This window comes from Colobus angolensis, unplaced genomic scaffold (assembly GCF_000951035.1).
Source record: "Colobus angolensis palliatus isolate OR3802 unplaced genomic scaffold, Cang.pa_1.0 Scaffold42, whole genome shotgun sequence".
Lineage (NCBI taxonomy): Eukaryota > Metazoa > Chordata > Mammalia > Primates > Cercopithecidae > Colobus > Colobus angolensis.
The window spans coordinates 6927883-6947958 of record NW_012117599.1 but is presented as its reverse complement, the minus strand read 5'-3'; the positions used below and the strand labels follow the sequence as shown (position 1 = coordinate 6947958).

Below are 20076 nucleotides of genomic sequence, written 5' to 3'. Positions count from 1 at the left end.
CCTTACCAGAAACCAACCCTCCTTGCACCTTGATCTGGACTTCCAGCTTTCAGAACTATGAGAAAATGTCTGTTTTTAAGCCACCTAGTCTGTGGTATTTTGTTGTGGCGGTCCTAGCGGACTCATACAGCCCTGTGAACACAGTGGGTGGGTAAAAGGCCAATCACACCTCACCCAGGTTGGGACAACAAAAAATATATGCAGAGGTTACCTAATGTCCCCTTGCAAACCACTGTTCTATGGAACCATCACAAAACTGATTTCTGCAGTGTCTGAGAGAGAATGAGCTGAAGTGACACTCCTCCCGGTAGCAGACTCCCAATGTGTTCAAGTTCTTACTCATTCACCCATTGAACACCCGGAAAGACCGTCATAAGGTTTTGACTGTCTGACATTTGGGAGAATGCCCTATTATGGCAAATCAGGGAGATGGACAAAAGGAGGGAATAAAAGATGATTCTGGGAAGGTGTACATTTGCTTCAAGGAAGACTCAGATGGCAGAATTTCCTTAGGACAGAAGCAACATTGGCAAAAACTAGGTAAAGGAATAATCATCCTACTTGCAGCCATGGGAGGCACATACAAGTTGGTCTATTTCCGTTTCCAAATCTCGTACATTATACAATGATAAAGTTCTGGAAAGGTCTAGCAAAACTTCTATTATGCCACGTTTTTTAAACACTGAATTTTTAAAATTTGATAGCAGAAATGCTTAATCTGCTTTCACTAGCAGACCAATACGCTGAAAGCAACTGCATCAGAGTTCAAACCAGAAAATGAAACATTGTAGAAGCAAAAGTGAATCTGTACAAGCAGCATACTAATTAAGCAAAAAAAAAATGATTTTTTTTCATTATTGAGGTATTAGGCAGCTATCTTTTCCTGCTTCATTTTTTTAAAAAAACCATTTATTTATTATAAATGAGTTAACACGATCTCCAGATAGAAAACTGAAAAATATGCAAAGGAAGAAAATGAAGGGTAATCTCACCACCTAATGTAATCACTGGAAACACTTTGAAGTATGTTTCTCATTCCTTGTATTATTCATATAAACATACATCTAATTTTTTTGTATAGGATGGAAGCAAATATTTTTATTTTTTACATAAACATTAGAATTAATTTTGAAATTTTACAGAGGTAGTTTGTGTTTGAAACCTTATATTGTCACGCAAAGGGAAAATGATCTTTTCTTGAACAGGATGAAATTAATTCCATGTGAAGTATGTACAGGTATATATATTACAAATGCTCTTTTCTACATAACTATGTACTTTTATGTTTCCAAATTGTTTCACAACAGATGATTGGTTCAAAGTTTTCTCTGAGGCACCTTTATTAAGATATAACTAATATACCATAAAATTATCCTGATCAAAGTATAGAAGTCAATGATTTTTAGTATATTTAAAGAGTTTTGTGGCCATCACCATAATCTAATTTCAGAACATTTTCATCTTTCCCAGTAGGAAATTGCCTATTTAGAGTCACTCCTCATTCCCAATTCACCCTCAGCCCTGGGCAACCACTAATCTACCTTCTGCTTCTATGTATTTGCCTATTCCATGTATTTCATCTAAATGGAACATATAGAGGACACTCAGTATGTGGTCTTTTATGATGAGCTTCTGTCAATTAGCATAATGCTTTCTAGTTCATTCATGTTGTAGAATGTGTCAATACTTCATTTCTTATTACTATGTAATATTTTACTGTTTTATATGCTACTAATATTATTAGAAATAATATTATATTTTTAAAGCTAAAGTGTTCTTCTTCTACTTTTTAGAAAATAGGTTCAAGATTTTATATTGTAAACCAAAGTGAGATAAGTAAGAATACAAAGTTTTAATTCTTGGAAATATGTCCAATTTTAGGGTACTAAATTTATCTCTTTAAAGTGCATAAATCCAAGAATCTGGTCCATTTATTGTGATAAACTCCTCCAGTAATCTTGGATCTGTGTCATACATTATCTATTTTAGAGTTATCCTTGAACACGCAGACTGCTTGAAATTACATTCTTCCTTTCCAGAGCTCTAAGAGTGGTGGAGAATCAAAGCGTTGATAACTGGAGAAATAATTTAAGATGAATCTTAATGAAAGAGCAAAAAGAAGCCTGGGTTAGAATTAATGTAAATTTTTCTCAGATAATGTCATTTTTATGTTATCAGCTTAATTTGAGAACTCAGAATAAAAAAGAAAAGAAAAAAGGGAAAAAGACGAGAAGAAAATACCCTTTTAACTTAGGAAGTCATGGCACTTATAATAGTAATGCTTCTTTCTTGACATTGCTAATATCTTACATCAGGAAAACTGAGGTGACATGCAATTAAGGACTCTGCTTTCTTTGTTTTAGTCATATTTAAATCCAGCCTAGACTAACAAATAGAATTCAAGCAATTAACAAAAGATAACTTTGGTAAAGTGCCTACCATAAGACCCACCACATTGCAGATAATCCATTAAAAAGTCATTTTGTGCCCTTTCTCATTCTAACCTGAGTATGTCTAAATTCTCTTTAGATCAAAACATATGCTTTATCAAATTGACTTAGAATTATACATAGCACAGAGCAACAGGTTAGGAGCAGTGGGACCAATAACAGCAGCAGTGAAAGGGCCACTCACAGGACTAGATAGACCCAGAGTCAAGAGAACCAGCTGATCAAGGGCATTTCATTGAGGGGCGGATGAACTGTCTGTGGCAGACTATCATATCAGTGTCCATGGATTTCCCATTTTACTTGTCCTTAGATTGGAGCTGCACTTCTGGATTTTGGTTGTTTGTGCATACACGGAAAGTTACTTCCAAACCAAGGATTTGAAGAATGAATGGGGCTTATTCATCTCTCACTTTGCCTCTGAAGGCAACCTCGAAGATAGGAGAGCTACGAAATGGAAGAGGCATGGGTCTCTAAGTCGCCATAGGGACAAAAGCGACCTGGGGCAGTTGCCTGACCTTCGTAGCGTTGTATGAGAAAGAAAACAAACAAACAAACAAAAACTTTCTGTCTTAAATCACTGAGATTTTAGGGTTTGATTTGTAAAGACATCAGAAGAGCTAGCCTATTCTGACAAATGCATTTTCCATCTCAAAAGCTCTGAAGATTCATATTATTCGAACAAAGAATAGTTACTGAAATTCCTAATAATGGCAGTGTCAGATATTTAAGATGTTTAAAACCACCAGGACTCTGTCACAGCCATATCTGTCTATACAAGACCCTCTGGACTCACTTAGCAGCCTATCTAGTTCTCTCTCATCTTTTTCTTTCAAGGATCCTGTTTTTTTTTGTTTTGTTTTGTTTTGTTTTAATTTTCCCATAGGCTCTACATTTCAAGGTTACATGGCATTCTCAACTAAACATGGGAAGACCACTTTTCTACCTACTGTATACCTGCCTGACTACTTACTGTGCAGAGGCTCCTGTTGTCATGACCTCTGCCACCATACTCAGCAATTTGGATGTCAGTATCATCCTGGACTAGACATGAGTTTAATATGCATGTTCTTGCTCATTAATATTTAGATAGTGATCTTCCCTATATTTAAAACAGTACTCAAAGGCATTGAATTAGTGGGGTCTGTATTATCTTCACCTGTCATAACTGAGACTATACAGATTATGACACTTTCCCTGGCAAAGACAATGTCCAAGGAGACTGGATAAACACACATCCTTACACTGAAGAACCAGCAGAAAGGAAGGACCAGCAGAAAGGAAAGACTCATCTCCAACCAAAAATATATATACATCTCACTATGTACTGTCCTATGCAGCATGTTAAGCTTTCAACAAAATACTACAGAATATACCAAAAAAAGGAAAAAATAAAAAGAATCTGAGTTCCACCTCTAAGGTGACAGCGTGAGGCGGTCCATGACCCACTCCCCAGTGGAACAAGTATAACTGATGAAAACCATTTAAGATATCCAACCATTTAAAGTCTAAGTAATTTGTCCTAAAGGCATAAAACAAATCGTAAAACATTTATTAAAGAAAATCTTTTAAAATTCAGTAAGAACAGCAAGAGTTTGTGAAATTTGACCTAAGGCTCAATCCCTTCTTCCTTCCATCAAAAAATATACAAAAATTAACACTAGGCATGGTGGCTCACACCTGTAATCCCACCACTTTGGGAGGCTGAGGCATACAGATTACAAGGTCAGGAGTTCGAGACCAGCCTGGCCAACATGGTGAAACCCCTCCTCTACTAAAAATACAAAAATTAGCCGGGTGTGACAGCAGGTGCCTGTAATCCCAGATACTCAGGAGGCTGAGGCAAGAGAATTGCCTGAACCTGGGAGGCAAAGGCTGCAGTGAGCCAAGATCGCGCCACTGCACTCCAGCCTGGGTGACAGAGCAAGACTCGGTCTCGAAAAAAAAAAAAAAAAATTAACTCAGAAGGGATCAGAGTCTTAAATTTAAGTGCTAAAAGTATAAAACTCTTAGGAAAAAATAGGAACAAATCTTCATTGTCATTGGTTAGGCAATGTTTCCTTAGATACCACAGCAAAAGCATAAGCAACAAAATATAGATAAACTGGACATTATCAAAATTAAAAACATATGTGCATCAAACAACATTGATACCAATAAAAGATAACTCACAACAATGAAGAAAATTTTTTCAAATTACATATCTGATAAGGGACTTGTATTTAGACCATATAAAGAACTTTTACAACTCAATAATTTTAAAAATAACAATTAAAAAACAGGAAAATTATCTACACTGGTATTTCTATCAACAAGATATACAAATGGCCAAGAAACACATGAGAAATGCTTAATATCATTAGCCATCAGAGAAATGTAAATCAAAACCATAGTGAGATACTACCTCACATCCACTAGAATGTGCTACAGTCCAATTACAGAAAGTATTGGTGAAATGTGGAGAAATTAGAACTCTCATACACTGCTGTTGGGAGTGTAAATTGGTGTAGTCACTATGCAAAACAGTTTGAGTTTCTCCAAAGTTTAAACACAGAGGTACCATCAACCCAGTAATTCTATTGCAAGAGAAATAAAAACATATGTTACCATCAAAACTTGTACATAAATGTTCAGAGCAGCATTATTCATAATATCCCACAGTTGGAACCAATCGCAATGCCCATCAACTGATGACTATATAAATAAAATGTGGTATATCCATATAGTGGAATGTTATTGGGAATTCATGCTACAACATGGACGAACCCTGAAATCATGCTGAAGGAAAGGAGCCAGTCACAAAGTAATATCTATTGTATAATTCCATTTATACAAAATATACAGAACAGATGAATATAAAAAGACAGAAAATTTATTAGTTGTTGCCTAGGGCTGACAGGGATTGGAGGTTTGGAGGGTAATGCCTAAAACATACAGGTATTTTGGAGGGCAGTGATTAAAACATTCTAAAATTGTGTTGATAGTTGCACAACTTCATAAATATATCAAAAGCCTTTAAATTGTATATGTTAAGTAGGTGAATCACATGGTAGGTGAATTATACCTTAATAATGTTGGAAAGAGAAGGAGAGAATGGTCTGAGAGACAGAGGAATTATTACAAGCAAACCCAGATATGACTCCTATGTTGAAGCTATCACACAATCACCTGAAGATAACTATAACTAATATGTTAAAGACTATAATGGAAAAGTTAAACAACATGCAAGACCAGATAGGTATCTTCAACAGAGAGATAAAAACTCTAAGAAAGATTCAAATGTAAATTCTAGACATTAAAACAAAGTAACAGAGATGAAGATTGTCTTTCACAGTTTTGTCATCAGACTAAACACAGCCAAGGAAAGAACTGGTGAACATAAACACACACCAATAGAAATTATGTATACAAACAAAAAAAAAGCATAAAGAAAAAAGAGTGAGGGGACACAGGAAAAACAGAATACAGCAAATGGTCTAACCAATGTGTTGCTGGAGTTCTAGAATTAGAATATGGAGAAAATGGGAAAGAAGAAATATTTGAAGATACAATAGCTGAGAATATTCCTGAATTATAGATAGACATCAAATGACAGAGCCAGGAAATGCAGAGAATACCAAGTAGGATTAATGTCTAAATAGAAAATAAACACATGTAAGCATCTCATATTCAAAATGTTGAAAGTCAAAGACAAAAATAAAACCTTAAAGGCAGTCAAAGGCAAAAAAGACAAATTGCTTTCGGAATAAGAGCGACAATTACAGCAGATTTCTCATCAGAAAACATATAAGTATGAAGACAATAAGTGAAATATTTTAAGGGCTAAAAGAAAAAAATTGAACACTTGTCAATCTAGAATTCTGTACACTTCAAAAGTGAAGGAGAAATCAAGCCTAGTTATACAACATAAACAAAGGCAGTTTATCGTCAGCAGATCTGCTTTACAAGAAATGCTAACAGAATTTCTTCAGAAAGAAAAAATATGATCTAGGTCATTGATTTGGTTCTAAACAAAGTAATTAAAATTGTTCTTCCTCTTAGTTCTTAAGATGGCAGCATAAATTACTGATTTTAAAACTTTTCTAATATATACATTTAATACTATAAATTTCCCTCTAAGCAGCACTTTTGTTGCACCTCACAAATTTTGATAAGTTACATTTTCATTTATAATTTGTTTCTAATATTTTCAAATTGTTATTGAGGCTTCTTTAAGCTATATGTGATTTATAAGTGTATTGTTTAATATCCAGATATTTGAGGGTTTTCAAGCTATTTTCTGTTACTGATTTCTAGTTTAATTTCATTGTGATCTGGAAGTATAGTTTTTATTGTTTCTATTCTTTTAAACTTGTTAAAATGTATTTTATGGCCCAGAATGTGGTCTTTCTTTGTGAACGTCAATTTGAGCTTGAGACACAGGGTATTCTGCTGATGTTAAAGTATTTCACAAATATCAATTAAACCCAGTTGTAAGATGGTATCTTATGTATAAATCACCGATAGATAGGTGTTAAAGTCTGCAGTTGCTATCGTGGATTTGTCTACATCTCTTTGAAATCTTATTAGTTTTTGCCTCAAGTACTTTGATGCTTTGCTGTTAGGTTCATACACAATAAGGTTATTAAGTCTTCTTGGAGAATTGACCCTTTTATCATTAGGCTATACTCCTCTCTACCTATGATTCTTTTTTTGTCTTGAAATACATCTTGTGTGAAATTAATATGGCTACTCCAGTTTTCTTCTGATTAGTGTCAGTATGATATAATTTTCCCTAGCCTTTTATTTTTAATCTGTTTTATATGTAAAGTGAGTTTTGTGTATACAACATATAGTGCGTCCTGTTTTTTAATCCACTCTGACAGTCTCTGTTTTAATTGGCATATTTAGACCAACCACATTTAAAGTGATTATTCATACAGTGGAATGAATATCTACCACGTCTGTTACTGTTTTCTATTTGTTGCACTGTTCCTTGTTTCTTTAATCTTCTGCTCTTATTCAGCCTTCTCTGTTTTTGTTTCTGTTCATTTGTTTTGTTTTGAGACAGGGTCTCACTCCATTGCCCAGGCTGAGGTGCAGTGGGAAATTATAACTCCCTGCGCCTCCCATTCCTGAGCTCGAATGATCCTCCCACCTCAGCCTCCTGAGTAGCTGGGACTACAGGCGTGTGCCACCATGCATGGCTCTTCTCTGGTTTTAATAGAAGCATTTTATAATTCTACTTTCTCTTTCTTTCCATGTAAATTATATTTATTTTTCAAAACATTTTGTGGTTGCTCTAGAGTTTGAAATACACATTTACAAATAATTTAAGATGAGTTTCAAATAACATACTGACTCTCAGGTACTGCTGATACCTTATAACTTTATATTTCCAAATGCTCCCTCATTCCCTGATAATATTGCTGTGATTCATTACATTTATCTTCATACTATAATCACTTGGTACATTGTTATATTATTACTTTGAACAAACCATTATCTTTTAGATCAATTAATAATAAGAAAAATAAAAGATCTTATTTTCATGGAATCCTTTTCTGACACTGTTCACTATTTATGTAGTTTCAAGTTTCTGACTTTATTTTCCTTCTCTCTGAAAAACTTATTTTAATATTTTTTGAAAGGCATGGCTAACAGAAATGAATTTCATCAGCTTTGTTTAACCTGAGAAAATTTTTATTTTTCCTTCACTCTTGCAGGATAATTTTTCTGGATATAAAATTATTCTAGGTTGGTGGATTTTTTCTATTAACACTTTAAATATCTCACCACTTGCTTGTATATTTGCTAATGAAAAAAATAGCTGTATTTGTTATCCTGGCTCCTCTATAAGTAAGATGTTTGTATTCTGTGGCTTATTTCAAGATTTTCTCTGTTGTCAGTTTTCTGTGTTTTGGATATGCTATACCTCAGAGAAGATTTTTTGGTATTTATCCAGTTTGGTGTTCTCTAAGCTACCTATACATGTGGTTTGGTGTCTGTCATCAAATTTGGAAAATTCTAGTCCATTATTTACTTCAAGTAATTGTTCTTTCTTATCTTTTTGATATTCCAAAAGAATACCAAAGGGTATCTTACACCTTTCCCTTTTGGTATAGGATACTAAATTGTATCTTATACCTCTTGAAATTATCTCACAATTCATTAATATTCAATTCCTTTGCATTTTTATGTTTTTTTCTTTGCTTTTCAGTTTAGGAATTTTCTATTGACCTAACTTCAAGCTCAATGATTGTTTCCCTGGCTGAATCTGATCTACTGATAAGCCCATCAAAAGCAATTTTCATTTCTGTTATAGTGTTCTTGATTTGTACAATTTTCTTTTGATTCTTTCTTAAAGTTTTCATCTCTCTACTTACATTATCCCTCCATTCTTATATGTTGCTTACTTTTCCATTAAAGCCCTTAACATAATAGGCATAGTTATTTTAAATTCCATGTCTAATAATTCCAAGACCTGTGTCATATCTGAGTCTAGTCCTAATGTTTGCTTTGTCTCTTCAGATTTTTTTTCTCTTGTCTTTTAGCATACATTGTAAATGTTTTGTTGTTGAAAGCCAGACATGATGTCTTGAGTCATAGGATCTCAGGTAACCAGGCTTTTTGTATGAGGTTTCATATTAATCTGGCTAGGAGCTAGGCTGTGTTTAACATTTTCACAATTAGAGGTTCCAGAAACTTCAATTTCTTCTAGTTCCTTGTTTTTTGTTTTCTCCCCTCTTGCATTTGGGTTTCCCTAGAAACTTCTTAATTAGCATCTGTGTCTTGCATCTCGATTTTAATTCACTGTTATTGTGCTGGAACCTTGTTAATACCTTTGTAAGGTGTTGGATAGGGGAAAGGTTCTATAATCTTACGATTAAATTTCAGTGTTTTAGTGGTCTTGAGTGTCTGGGGTTTAACCTTTAAAAACATTTTCAGCTTTTTTTCTTCCTTCATATGAAACAAAGATAGAGGAGACTTGAGTTACCAAGTTTCCCTTCTCCGGGTAACGTAAGAGTCTGGCTAGGAGTTTCCCTTATATGGTTCACCTTTGTTACAGAGAATGCTCTTGGTGTATTTCAATAAGGTTAATTTTCCCCTGGAATGCTTATTTTTCTTTTCCTTCTCCTGGGAACCTGAAGGAATTTTTCTCAGATCTTCAACGTAAGAACCTGGTGGATCTTCTGTAGGTAACTCCATTAAATTGTGGGGATATCCCTAAAACTAACTCTCCAAGAGTTTCTAACTCTCATGCCTATCACATTTAGGTCAAGTAACTCATCAAAATTACCCCTGAAGTCATCCTACTAGTTACTAGTCCCAGCAGCTTCTGCTCGCAGTAAGCTGATCTTGACTGTAATTCTATATGCTGGTCTGTCTCTCCAGATTTCCAGGCAACGGCTTGCCCTGTGATCCCCAATTCTCATAGGCATCTATGAAAAGTTGTTGTTTTCAGTTCATCTATCTTTTTATGTTTGTTTGTTTGTTTGTTTTAATAATGGAAGTGTCAACTTCCCAAGTTCTTTATGTGTTGGAACAGATACCAGAAGCCCTCTACAATTTTTATATGAATGGAATCATACAGCATGTGTTCCTCATTTGACTTCTTCACTCAGCATAATTATGTTGAGATTCATCCACATTGTTACAGAAATTGAGAGTTCATTGCTTTTATCGCTAAATTGTACTGAATTGTATGGCTATACCACAATTGCTTATCCATTCACCTGTCGATGGATATTTGGATTTTCCATTGTAGGGTTATTACAAATAAGGCTTGTACGGGTATCTGTACACAACAGCTTGTTTACATATATGTTCTCCTATCTTTTGGGTAAATATCTCAGAGTGTAATAGTTGGGTCACATGGTAGGTGTGTGTTTAACTTTGAACTTTTTAAGACATTCCTAAGCTCTTTTTAAAAATAATTATGCTATTGCACATTCCCACCAGCATCATTGGTCCAGGTATTAGTCCTTTCTCATACTGCTAATAAAGACATACCCGAGACTGGGTAATTTTTAAAGAAAAGAGGTTTAATTGACTCACGGTTCAGCATTTCTGAGGAGGTCTCAGGAAACTTAAATCATGGTGGAAGGGGAAGCAAGCATGTCCTTCTTCATGGAGTACAGCAGTAAGGAGAAGTACTGAGCAAAAGGGGGAAAAGCCCCTTATAAAACCATCAGTTCTCCTGAGAACTCACTCACTATCACAAGAACAGCATGGAGGTAACCACCTCCATGATTCAATTACATCCCACTGGGTCCCTCCCACCACACATGGGGATTATGGGAGCTGCAGTTGAAGATGAGATTTACGTGGGGACACAAAGCCAAAACGTATCAGTTCATATTCCCACCAATTCTTGCCACAATATTTTACTCTTTAACAAATAAAATGACACATAGTTACATGCAGTATACCATAAATGAGAATGGTTATCTTAGTAATATCTAGTCTCCCAGTTCACAGTGTTATATTTCTTCACTTATTTTGAATTTCTTTCTTATTTCTGAGCAATGTTTTTCAGTGTATAAGTCTCTATTGGGTCTTTGATTTTATCTCACCCCATTCACCCCATATAAGAACTAAGTTAGCCTATTACAATTTCATGAATGCCAGCAGAAGACATAAGACTACTGGGTCAGAGACAAAGGATTTTATTACTCATGACACAGCAAGCAGCATAAACATCAGCATATATGCATGAGTTTTCCATGCCTCTACATCCCATGGAGGTTGTATTAGTCCACTCTTGCATTGCTATAAGGAAATACCTGAGACTGGGTAATTCATAAAGAAAAGAGGTTTAATTGGCTCACAGTTCCACAGACTGTAGAGGAAGCACGATGCTAGCATCTGCTTGGCTTCTTGAGAGGCCTCAGAAAACTTACAATCATGGTGGAAGGCAAAGGAGGAGCTAGGCATCTCACATGGCAGGAGCAGGAGCAAGAGAGAGTGAAGGAGGGGCACTGCACACTTTTAAACAACCAGATCTCACAAGAACTCCCTTACTAACTCACTATCACGAGAACAGCACCAAGAGGACGGGGCTAAACCGTTCACGAGAAACCACTCCCATGATCCAATAACCTCCTACCAGGCCCCACCTCCAACACTGGGGACTATAATTCGACATGAGATTTGCTGGGGACGCAGATCCAAACCATGTCAGCAGCGGACCCGTATGAATGCCATACATCACAATTGAGGAACATTGAGCTTGGGGTATTCATCCCTTTTGTAAGCAGTAAGTAAGCATTTTCCTTGACCAGAAAGGACATATTACCTCATCTTTCCAAGTTAACAGCTGGAAAATTATCTCCGATAAATGATGAAAATAATTGTCAGAACTTTACCATCTTGGTGCATCCACCATGAAGTGCAGGAGTTCAAAAGAAGGACTGTCTCTGGAAATTTTTTGGCCAAATTTATTTCTATTAATATTCATATTTAGTGTATTAAAATGGTTTTGTTTATAAACTCCAATGTCTAATAGCATATATAAATAATCTTATCTCTTGATCTCATACTTTACAACCTTACCCAACTCACTTTATTAGATTTTATAACTGTTTTTGCTGAATTCCTTAGAATTTCCTACATAGATGACCAGGTGGTCTGTGAATAAGCCCATTTTACTTCTTTCTTTCAAATATAAATGTCTTTTATATCTTTCTCTTGCCCCCTGTTGCACTCAGCTGGGGCACTGATGAAACTCACTGGGAAGCCACTAGCAGAGATGCCCATGGAAATGGCTTTGGAAGCCACTTGCTGGCACACTTGGGAGGTTCACTTGGAAACCAGCTGGGGTGCCAATGGAATTTGGCTGCCTGCATGGGCACCCCCAAAACGTGCTGAGGACTGGGGCCACTAAGTGTCCTGCACTCTACTGGCTGCCACTGTTCACAAGAGCAAAAAGAGAGAAAGACAAACAAAGCTGGAAGAGGAGCCCCTTCCTCATGCAGTGTCCCTCAGCACCATCTGACAAAGCTTAACATCATGTGATCTAGTAAAAGAGAAATGTTTACGGAATCTGGCTCCAGTATCACAAAGGAGGGCCAATGTTGGCTATATGTGGAGCTGAGAGCAATACATTGATAACTGGCATAGTACACACTTTGGCTACTCAGCTTCCAAATACATCCTTCTACTCACTTTTCAACTTCCTTAAAACAACTTAACAACTCTGTTTCCACCCAACAACATCAAATAAAACAACTCTGTTTGCACCAAACAAGAACAACAAATAAAACCTAAATAAAACAGCAAATACAAGACGTCTCAACATCGTTGGCTATATCAATGACTCCTCAAATTTAGTTACAGTCTCACTGAATATTCTATTAACTAAAGACCCAATTGTGAAGTTAAGCTCCCACACTTGTATATAAAATTATACTTGAAAAGAGACAGAAGAAGAAAACTGTTAGCATATACAAATAAGCATGTATGTATAATAAACAAAGAGAAAATACGCAAAGCTTTTACAATCTTCACTTCTCTAATTGGGCATGACATCTTATTTGACACCTATAGTTTCTTTCTTTTGCGATGTATTTCATATGCCACTTGTTCTCAGTCAAAATATTAGCTGGTCAGCATTTTTATGGCATACCATGATTAAAAAAAAAAAAAAAAAAACCTTTGTTCATGAAGTACATTATTCTTTAATCACTTTGCCTTTTTTGTTTGTAAGTTTCTGTAGATTTCCAGTTATAGTCTTTCTTGCTCTTGTTATGTTGCATTAACTTAATTTATCCTTGGTAATCAGAATCAATTACTCCATCCAGAAGATGAACCCCCCTTTCTTCCTGATGGTTTAGTGGCACGAAGAAGCCAAAATCTCCAGGTGGTAGTCTCATCTTCTTACTTGATAGAACCTTTGCTATACCTCCTGGTAGAAAAATTGCCAGCCACCCTGTGATCTAAGATCTCAGAACCAGTAGAACTGGACATTGTCAAGTTGGGAAGCAATTATTCTGTCAGTAAACTATTAGGTGTAACAGTGAAAGCAGCCACAACCACTTCTACCCCTTAATTCCCAAACCTATATATTCTAGCTTTGGGGGTGGCAGCACTATAAATGGGTCTCTGATTTGAAGCATATACTATATACTTTACAACAAAGCTCCATTTTTTTATGGTGTTATATTCAACTGGCACTGTACTAACACTTATGTAAGCCATTTCTCCATTCAATTAGGCCAGTCTCTTCTAGGTAATGAGGAATGTTATAATCCAATAAGTATGAGCCCACTGACCTGCTTTGCAGTAAAATGAGTGCATTGAGCAGATACAATGCTGTGTAAATTCCCATAATGAGGCTATAGATGGTGGTGACGCTACAAGCATTATGAACAGAGTAGGCAAATCCAAACCTGGAATATGTGTTTATTCCACTGAGAATGACTCTCTGCACCTTCCATAATGGAAGAGGTCTGATATAATCAACTTTCCATCAGGTTGCTAATTCATCTCCTCCAGGAAATAGTGGCATAGCAGGGAGTCAGTGTTGGTCTTTGTGGTTGGCAGATTAAATACTCAGAAATAGAATTGGTAAGGGTAAGGCCATGTCATTAAGCCCATGGACAGCCTCTATTTCTGCTACCACAGCTATTTTATTCATGGGCCTATTGAAGAAGCACTGTGAGGATGGTGACCAAAGAGCACATCGTTTTGTTCACCTGATCATTACATCTCCTCTGCAGTGGAAACCCATTGGTGGGCATTTACATCAGACAAAAATATCTTCTCCATTCTGTGTTCCTTTTGAGACATCCATCCACATCTTATCCAAACTTCCTTGCCACTATTCTGTTCCACCCAATCTAGAAGAAACTGCCCGTGAATAGTGTACTTTATTTTTGGCTATCTCTCACTACAGGCAAAGTGGACAACACAGTGCCACTTGAAGTTTCACCAATGGGAATATTTTCCTTTACCACCGTCCTTCAGAGCCACCCAGTGGAGTGCTATAGTACTATAGCTGTCCACTCTCAGGTGGCACCAGGATATCATGCTGACCTATTTGTAAATCAGCGCAACTTTTTTTCTTTCTCAGTCAGCTGATTGTAAGGAACTTCCCAGGAGGCCAGGGATAGGAATGAAGAGGAGACAATGCAACAGGTTTTATTGTTGAAGGACTCTGAGTCAAGCCACAGGGTTTTGCAACTCACTTATACATTCTGAAATGGCCCCAATTTGAACTTCCATTTGATGATGCACACATAGAACCTTATGTCTAGGTGGGTGTGAAAGGTTGAAAACTGGCCTCTCAAAAAATGTTTATGTTCTAACCCCTAGAACCTATGAGTGTATGATTGTATGGCAAACACTAAAGATTATTTTCAGATGTGATTAAGGATCAAGAAATGGGGAGATCATTTTGGATAATCCAGATGGGCCCTAAATGCAATTACATGTATCCCTAAAAGAGAGAGACAGAGGGAGATTTGGCACATATACAAAGAGAAGGCAATGGGAAGGCAAATCAGAGAGAGATTTAAAAATGCTAGCCCTAAAGACTAAAGTGATGGGGTTTCAAGCCAAGGAATGCTGACAGTCACAAGAAGATGGAAAAGACAAGAAGTAGATTCTCCCCCAGAGCCCCCAGAACAACATGGTCCTACTGACATCATAATTTTCTTCAAGTAATACTGATTTCAGGCTCCTGGCTGCCAATACTGTGAGAGAATAAATTTCTATTGTTTTCAACCAAGAAGTTTGTGGTAATTTGTTACAGCAGCTATAGGAAACTAACACAGTGGGTTAGAGAATACCCGGTTCATGATGGAAAACTCAGGCCGCATGGCCACCCCATGCCTTACAGTTAATCGTACAGTCTTCCCCAGGGCCCAGGAACATTCTAGAAGTTTCAAAAGAAGAATATACTTCCACTAAAGCGGGAATATATTTGTTCCAATGTCTTAGAGATCCGTGCTGTAATTATACTACTGGAGCTTGTCAAAAGCACCAGGCAGCATCCCTACTTGCCACAGATATTATGAGAATCACCGAATATGTAGAATTACAAAGCCCCATCCACAGAGTATCTTGTACTGTCACCTGAACTTGCTGCAGAGCCTTCTCTTTGTTCACCACTTCCCTATCCACAGAGTATCTTGTACTGTCACCTGAACTTGCTGCAGAGCCTTCTCTTTGTTCGCCATTTGAAAACAGCAGACTTACAGGTGATGTATCTAGTTTGCTTGAAGTAGCACACTCCTATGTGATATACATTGCCCCCAACACCCAAAAGGGCCTGCCAAACATGGTGCCTCTTCTTTCATGGTAGGTGGTAAGAGATGCAGTAATCTGTCTTTCTCTCCGCAGAAAATATTTGTACATGCTTCGGACCTTTGAATCATCAGAAGCTTCAAAGTAGAGAGCCCAGAATTTTTGTGGGGTTTATCTCCCATTCTCTAGTTTGCATATAACTTACTCAGATGCTTAAAGTACTATATCCTGCATATCTGATTTAATCAGTATCAAGTTGTAAATGTGCTGGATATATAGGATGTTATATAGAATGCCAAGATAATGGAAGTTTCTGTGAACTATTTTATTACAGCAAAAGGCAGAAGAACTGACATATCCCTGAGGCAATACTGTGAGTATGTACTGTTGATGCTGTATATTAAAAGCAAATTGCTTTTGTTTAATTTGTCCTTACAAATTAGTATGGACCAAAAACAAACAAGCAAAAATCATTAGCCAGGATGGTAGCTGTTTATCATGTACCAGGGACCATGCTGATTTTTTCCAGCAAAGGTACATCTGGGATACCAGCCACAGTTGGTGTCACGCCTGATCATGTTTATGATGGTGCACAGTCACTCTCCATGATCCACCCTCCTCACAGGCCAAGCAGATTAGGGTTAAATGGCGATGTGACGGAAATGACTACCTTTACTTCTTTTAAGCCTTTTATAGTGACTTAATCTCTTTAATTCTCCCAGGAATGAAGTATTTCTTCTGTTTTACCATCTTGGCAAGAAAGTTCTAGGTATTTCCACTCAGTCTTTTCTACCATAAAGGAGATCACCCATGGGTCAGAGAGCTAATTGATGAACACTGTCAGTTGTCAAATATTCTATTTCAATCGTACATTCAGGAATTCAGGAAACACATTGATCAGCTAGGCCCACTATGAATCAGACCTAAGATTTCATCTGTCACCTGACTACTGTAAGCTTCTGTGCAAGAAAGAGTTAACATAGTAGGCCTCTTATTCTTTGCAAGTTTTGCTTAAAGTATTATCCCTTGGCTGGCATCTGGGAACTCAGATTTTGGTAGGGTTCTCACGATCCTAACTTGTAAGAGTGGTACACTGTGTCTAAACTGTTTGTACAAACAATATGGTTTATACTAAACGCGTGCTTTCCTCCAGGGAGTCTGGAGTTTTGATAGGTGCTAAATAGAGAAGGACCTATATAACCATCCCACAATTAAAACCCCAGGCACTAAGTCTCTAAGCTTCTCTGGTAGACAATATTTCACAACTCATTGCTGGAGGAATTAATCATGTCTCGTGTGAGTCCATTTGGGAGAAGACTCTTGGAGTCTTGTGCTTATTTTCCTTCAGATTTCACACCATGCAAATCACTTCGCTGATTTTTCTTTGTATCTTTTAACCATAATAAATCTTAGCCACAAGTATGACTATACGTCGAGTTCTATCTCCTCACGATTCATTGAATCTGAGAGGAATGGTCTCAGGGACTCCCAAAAGAGCTCTACTTTGACTGGTGTGGCAAAGTGACATTTTGAGTCCCCAAGAATTAGTGTTAAATTCAGAGCCAGAGTTTAGTCATGCCCCCAAAGAACTGGTTATTCCTTTTCTTCCCAATGCACAGTCACTCTGCTAAATGGCTGAAGGTCCCTTAGGGGAAAGCTAAAAGGAAGATTTATGGAACGTACTCATGTGAATGCCACAATATCCTTCCTCAAAGTTACCTGGACTCCCCTTGAATCAAGGGACTGTTTTTGAATTGAATTATGTCTAGTAATTGTGTAAGAGGCTGTGATTCTTTGGTAGCAAGTCAAATTAGGTGCATTTGCAACAGACACCAGATGTAATATGTTAGCTTGTGCAGCTGGAGGCAGCTCTAACAGTTTACTCAGTTGGTTGAAATTTAGACCAACTAAATTTGTGGTACCAGATCTAGAGTTTATTCTGTTATGTAACTTAATCAATTCTCTGGTAGGCTTTCTGTTTATTTCATTCCTATGATACTATAGTCAATTAGCCATAGTCAAAGACCCTTGCAGGTCAAGGCATTCTGGTGACTGGTACATTCCTGCTGACCTTAAAAGTACATGTGTCCACCTTGTCTTTTGAGTTTAAGTGCTGTGACCTGGCCTCTGATAATCTGGAAATCTTATCCTCATATAATAAGGGAGCTTATCTTAATGCCGGTATCATCCATGGCTATACCTGGCCTACAAAAGAGAGCAATAGCAAATCTTATTTTTTAGCAAAACTAAGCAAGTGCATCTCTCACTAACACATTCCTCAGTGCCTTAGTGCAGGATGTGCCTGCTTGGCCTCTTCGTGGAATAGATTTGAGTATTAGGCTTGCAGGTCATACACAATGAATCCACTCTGACATTGTCATTATTCCAAAGCTTTTGGAGTCCTTTATCCACATCTTGCCAGGAAAACTGTAGCATCTGAACATCATTAAATGTAGGCCATTATTGAGTCTAAATTTCAGCCAAGTAAACTATTAGAGCTGCCTCCAGCTGCACAAGCTAACATATTACATCTGGTATCTGATGCAAATGCACCTATACTAGTGAGTTCTGCCTAATTCAGTGTTATATTTTTCCCTTTTTTGGTCTAACACCCTTAGAAATCTCTCCCCCACGTTTCTAAAGTTTACATTGGTTATATATTAGCAGAGACTTCCAAATCTTTTTTTTAATTATCATTATTTTTAGACAGAGTCTCGCTCTGTTGCCAGGCTGCAGTGCAGTGGGGCGACCTCAGCTCACTGCAACCTCTGTCTCCCGGGTTCAAGCAATTCTTCTGCCTCAGCCTCCCAAGCAGCTGTGACTACAGGCACCCACCACCATGCCCAGCTAATTTTTTTTATTTTTAGTAGACATGGGGTTTCACCGTGTTGGCCAGGGTGGTCTCAATCTCTTGACCTCGTGATCTGCCCACCTTGGCCTACCAAAGTGCTGGGATTACGGGTGTGAGCCACCGTGCCTGGCCAAGACTTCCAATTATTTTGGTGTGTATGAGATGTCCTCCTAGGTTATAATGTGTATCTGTCACCAGAGCTTGCTAAAATTTCACCCTAGCTATGTATTTAGTAGCCACAGTGAGTGGTTTTAATGGGTTAACATGAGCAGCCCCTTCAAGGCGTCTTTCCCAGATGAGTTAATCACAAAATTTCAAGCACAAAAAGACTAGTTTCCTCAGCTATAGGAGAGCAAACTAGTTCTCCTGCAAAGGAGTCTCAGAATAACTTGGGGGTTCAAGACTGACAGTTTCACCTGGATTCAATTATATGTCTTAATTCTAAGTATCAGTATTCCATTCCTCCCTATTCAGTGCCCCATCCCATGAGAAACTTTCCAACACTGAATTTAACAGATCTCAGAATTTAGCAACCTACACAAGTAAATTGAGATTTTGAGCAAAACCTCAGTGAAATGTCAGACTCTTCTCGATACCATAGTGAAAGAGGAATAACAAGTTCTAAAGAAAAGAGGGGCTGGTCACTATTGTTAATATTTATTACTTACCATGTGTCATGGGCTTTGCTAAGTAATTGAAAGGCATCTTTTGGTGGCGTTCACTCACTTAATTCCTTTCGTGGCACTCAGAATAAACCCCAAATCTCTGTTATGGCCTTCTGGGTCCTAAATGGTCTGCACTCCTGCTGACCTCTCAGTTTGATGAGGAAGTTTCAGGCACACCTATCTTCTTTCCACTCTTCTCAGCTTACATGTCACCTCCTCCAAACTGCTTTTCTAAAGTAGCTCACTCCCCTACTTCATTACTTTCCACATCAAGACCGTGCTTCTTTGTATTATTTATCACCATATTATTTGACTTATTGTATGCTTTTTTATTGCATGTTTAGTATTTTTATTTGTGTTTATTTACTGCGTGCTTATTATTTTTACTCCATGAGACTGTAACCTCAACTCAGGCATAGACCATCTATGGTTTGTTCACATTGCACTGCACCAGAGAAAGACCTTAAGAAGCATATGTAGAATGCTCACACCTCTAGAAGTTGGCCTACATTATTTCCTACTGCTTTTTAAATAGGCAAACGAAAGCTTGGAGAGTCACGTTAACGTATTCCAGGTCTGTCACAATCAACTGGTAGCCACGGCCTGTGGATCTTTAAGCTGGAGTTGGTCACCTCAGGATAACTCCGTAGGAGGTGAAGCTCATTACAATTCCCTGCTGTCCTCCAACCATAGGGGCCGCAGGGTCTGGACCCAGAGGAAACAAAGAGCATCATCATTATCATCACAAACTGGTCTGTGCTTACCATGTTGATAACGTGCCCAGTCCCCACTTTGCCTGGGACCAGAACTCCCAGCAACAGAGCACCAGCCACGCACCCGCGGAGCCGCCAGGTAGCGCCCGCCTCCTCTCTCTGCGCAGGCGCGC

At 37.6% G+C, this 20076-nt stretch overlaps 1 protein-coding gene across 2 annotated transcripts in view; it reads right to left on the bottom strand.

Moving 5' to 3' along the window:
• TMEM182 (transmembrane protein 182) overlaps nt 1-20060 on the bottom strand; it is an 89402-nt gene extending 69342 nt beyond the window's left edge. The window contains exon 1 of one of the 2 annotated variants that reach the window (XM_011956619.1): nt 19955-20060. Coding sequence is in view for 1 of the 2 variants with exons in the window: in XM_011956617.1 (XP_011812007.1) it covers nt 19955-19957 (3 nt within the window). In the remaining variant the exon portion in view is untranslated. The remainder of the gene's footprint in view (nt 1-19954) is intronic. The other variant, XM_011956617.1, reaches the window with a different exon arrangement.
• Nucleotides 20061-20076: the final 16 nt, after the last annotated feature.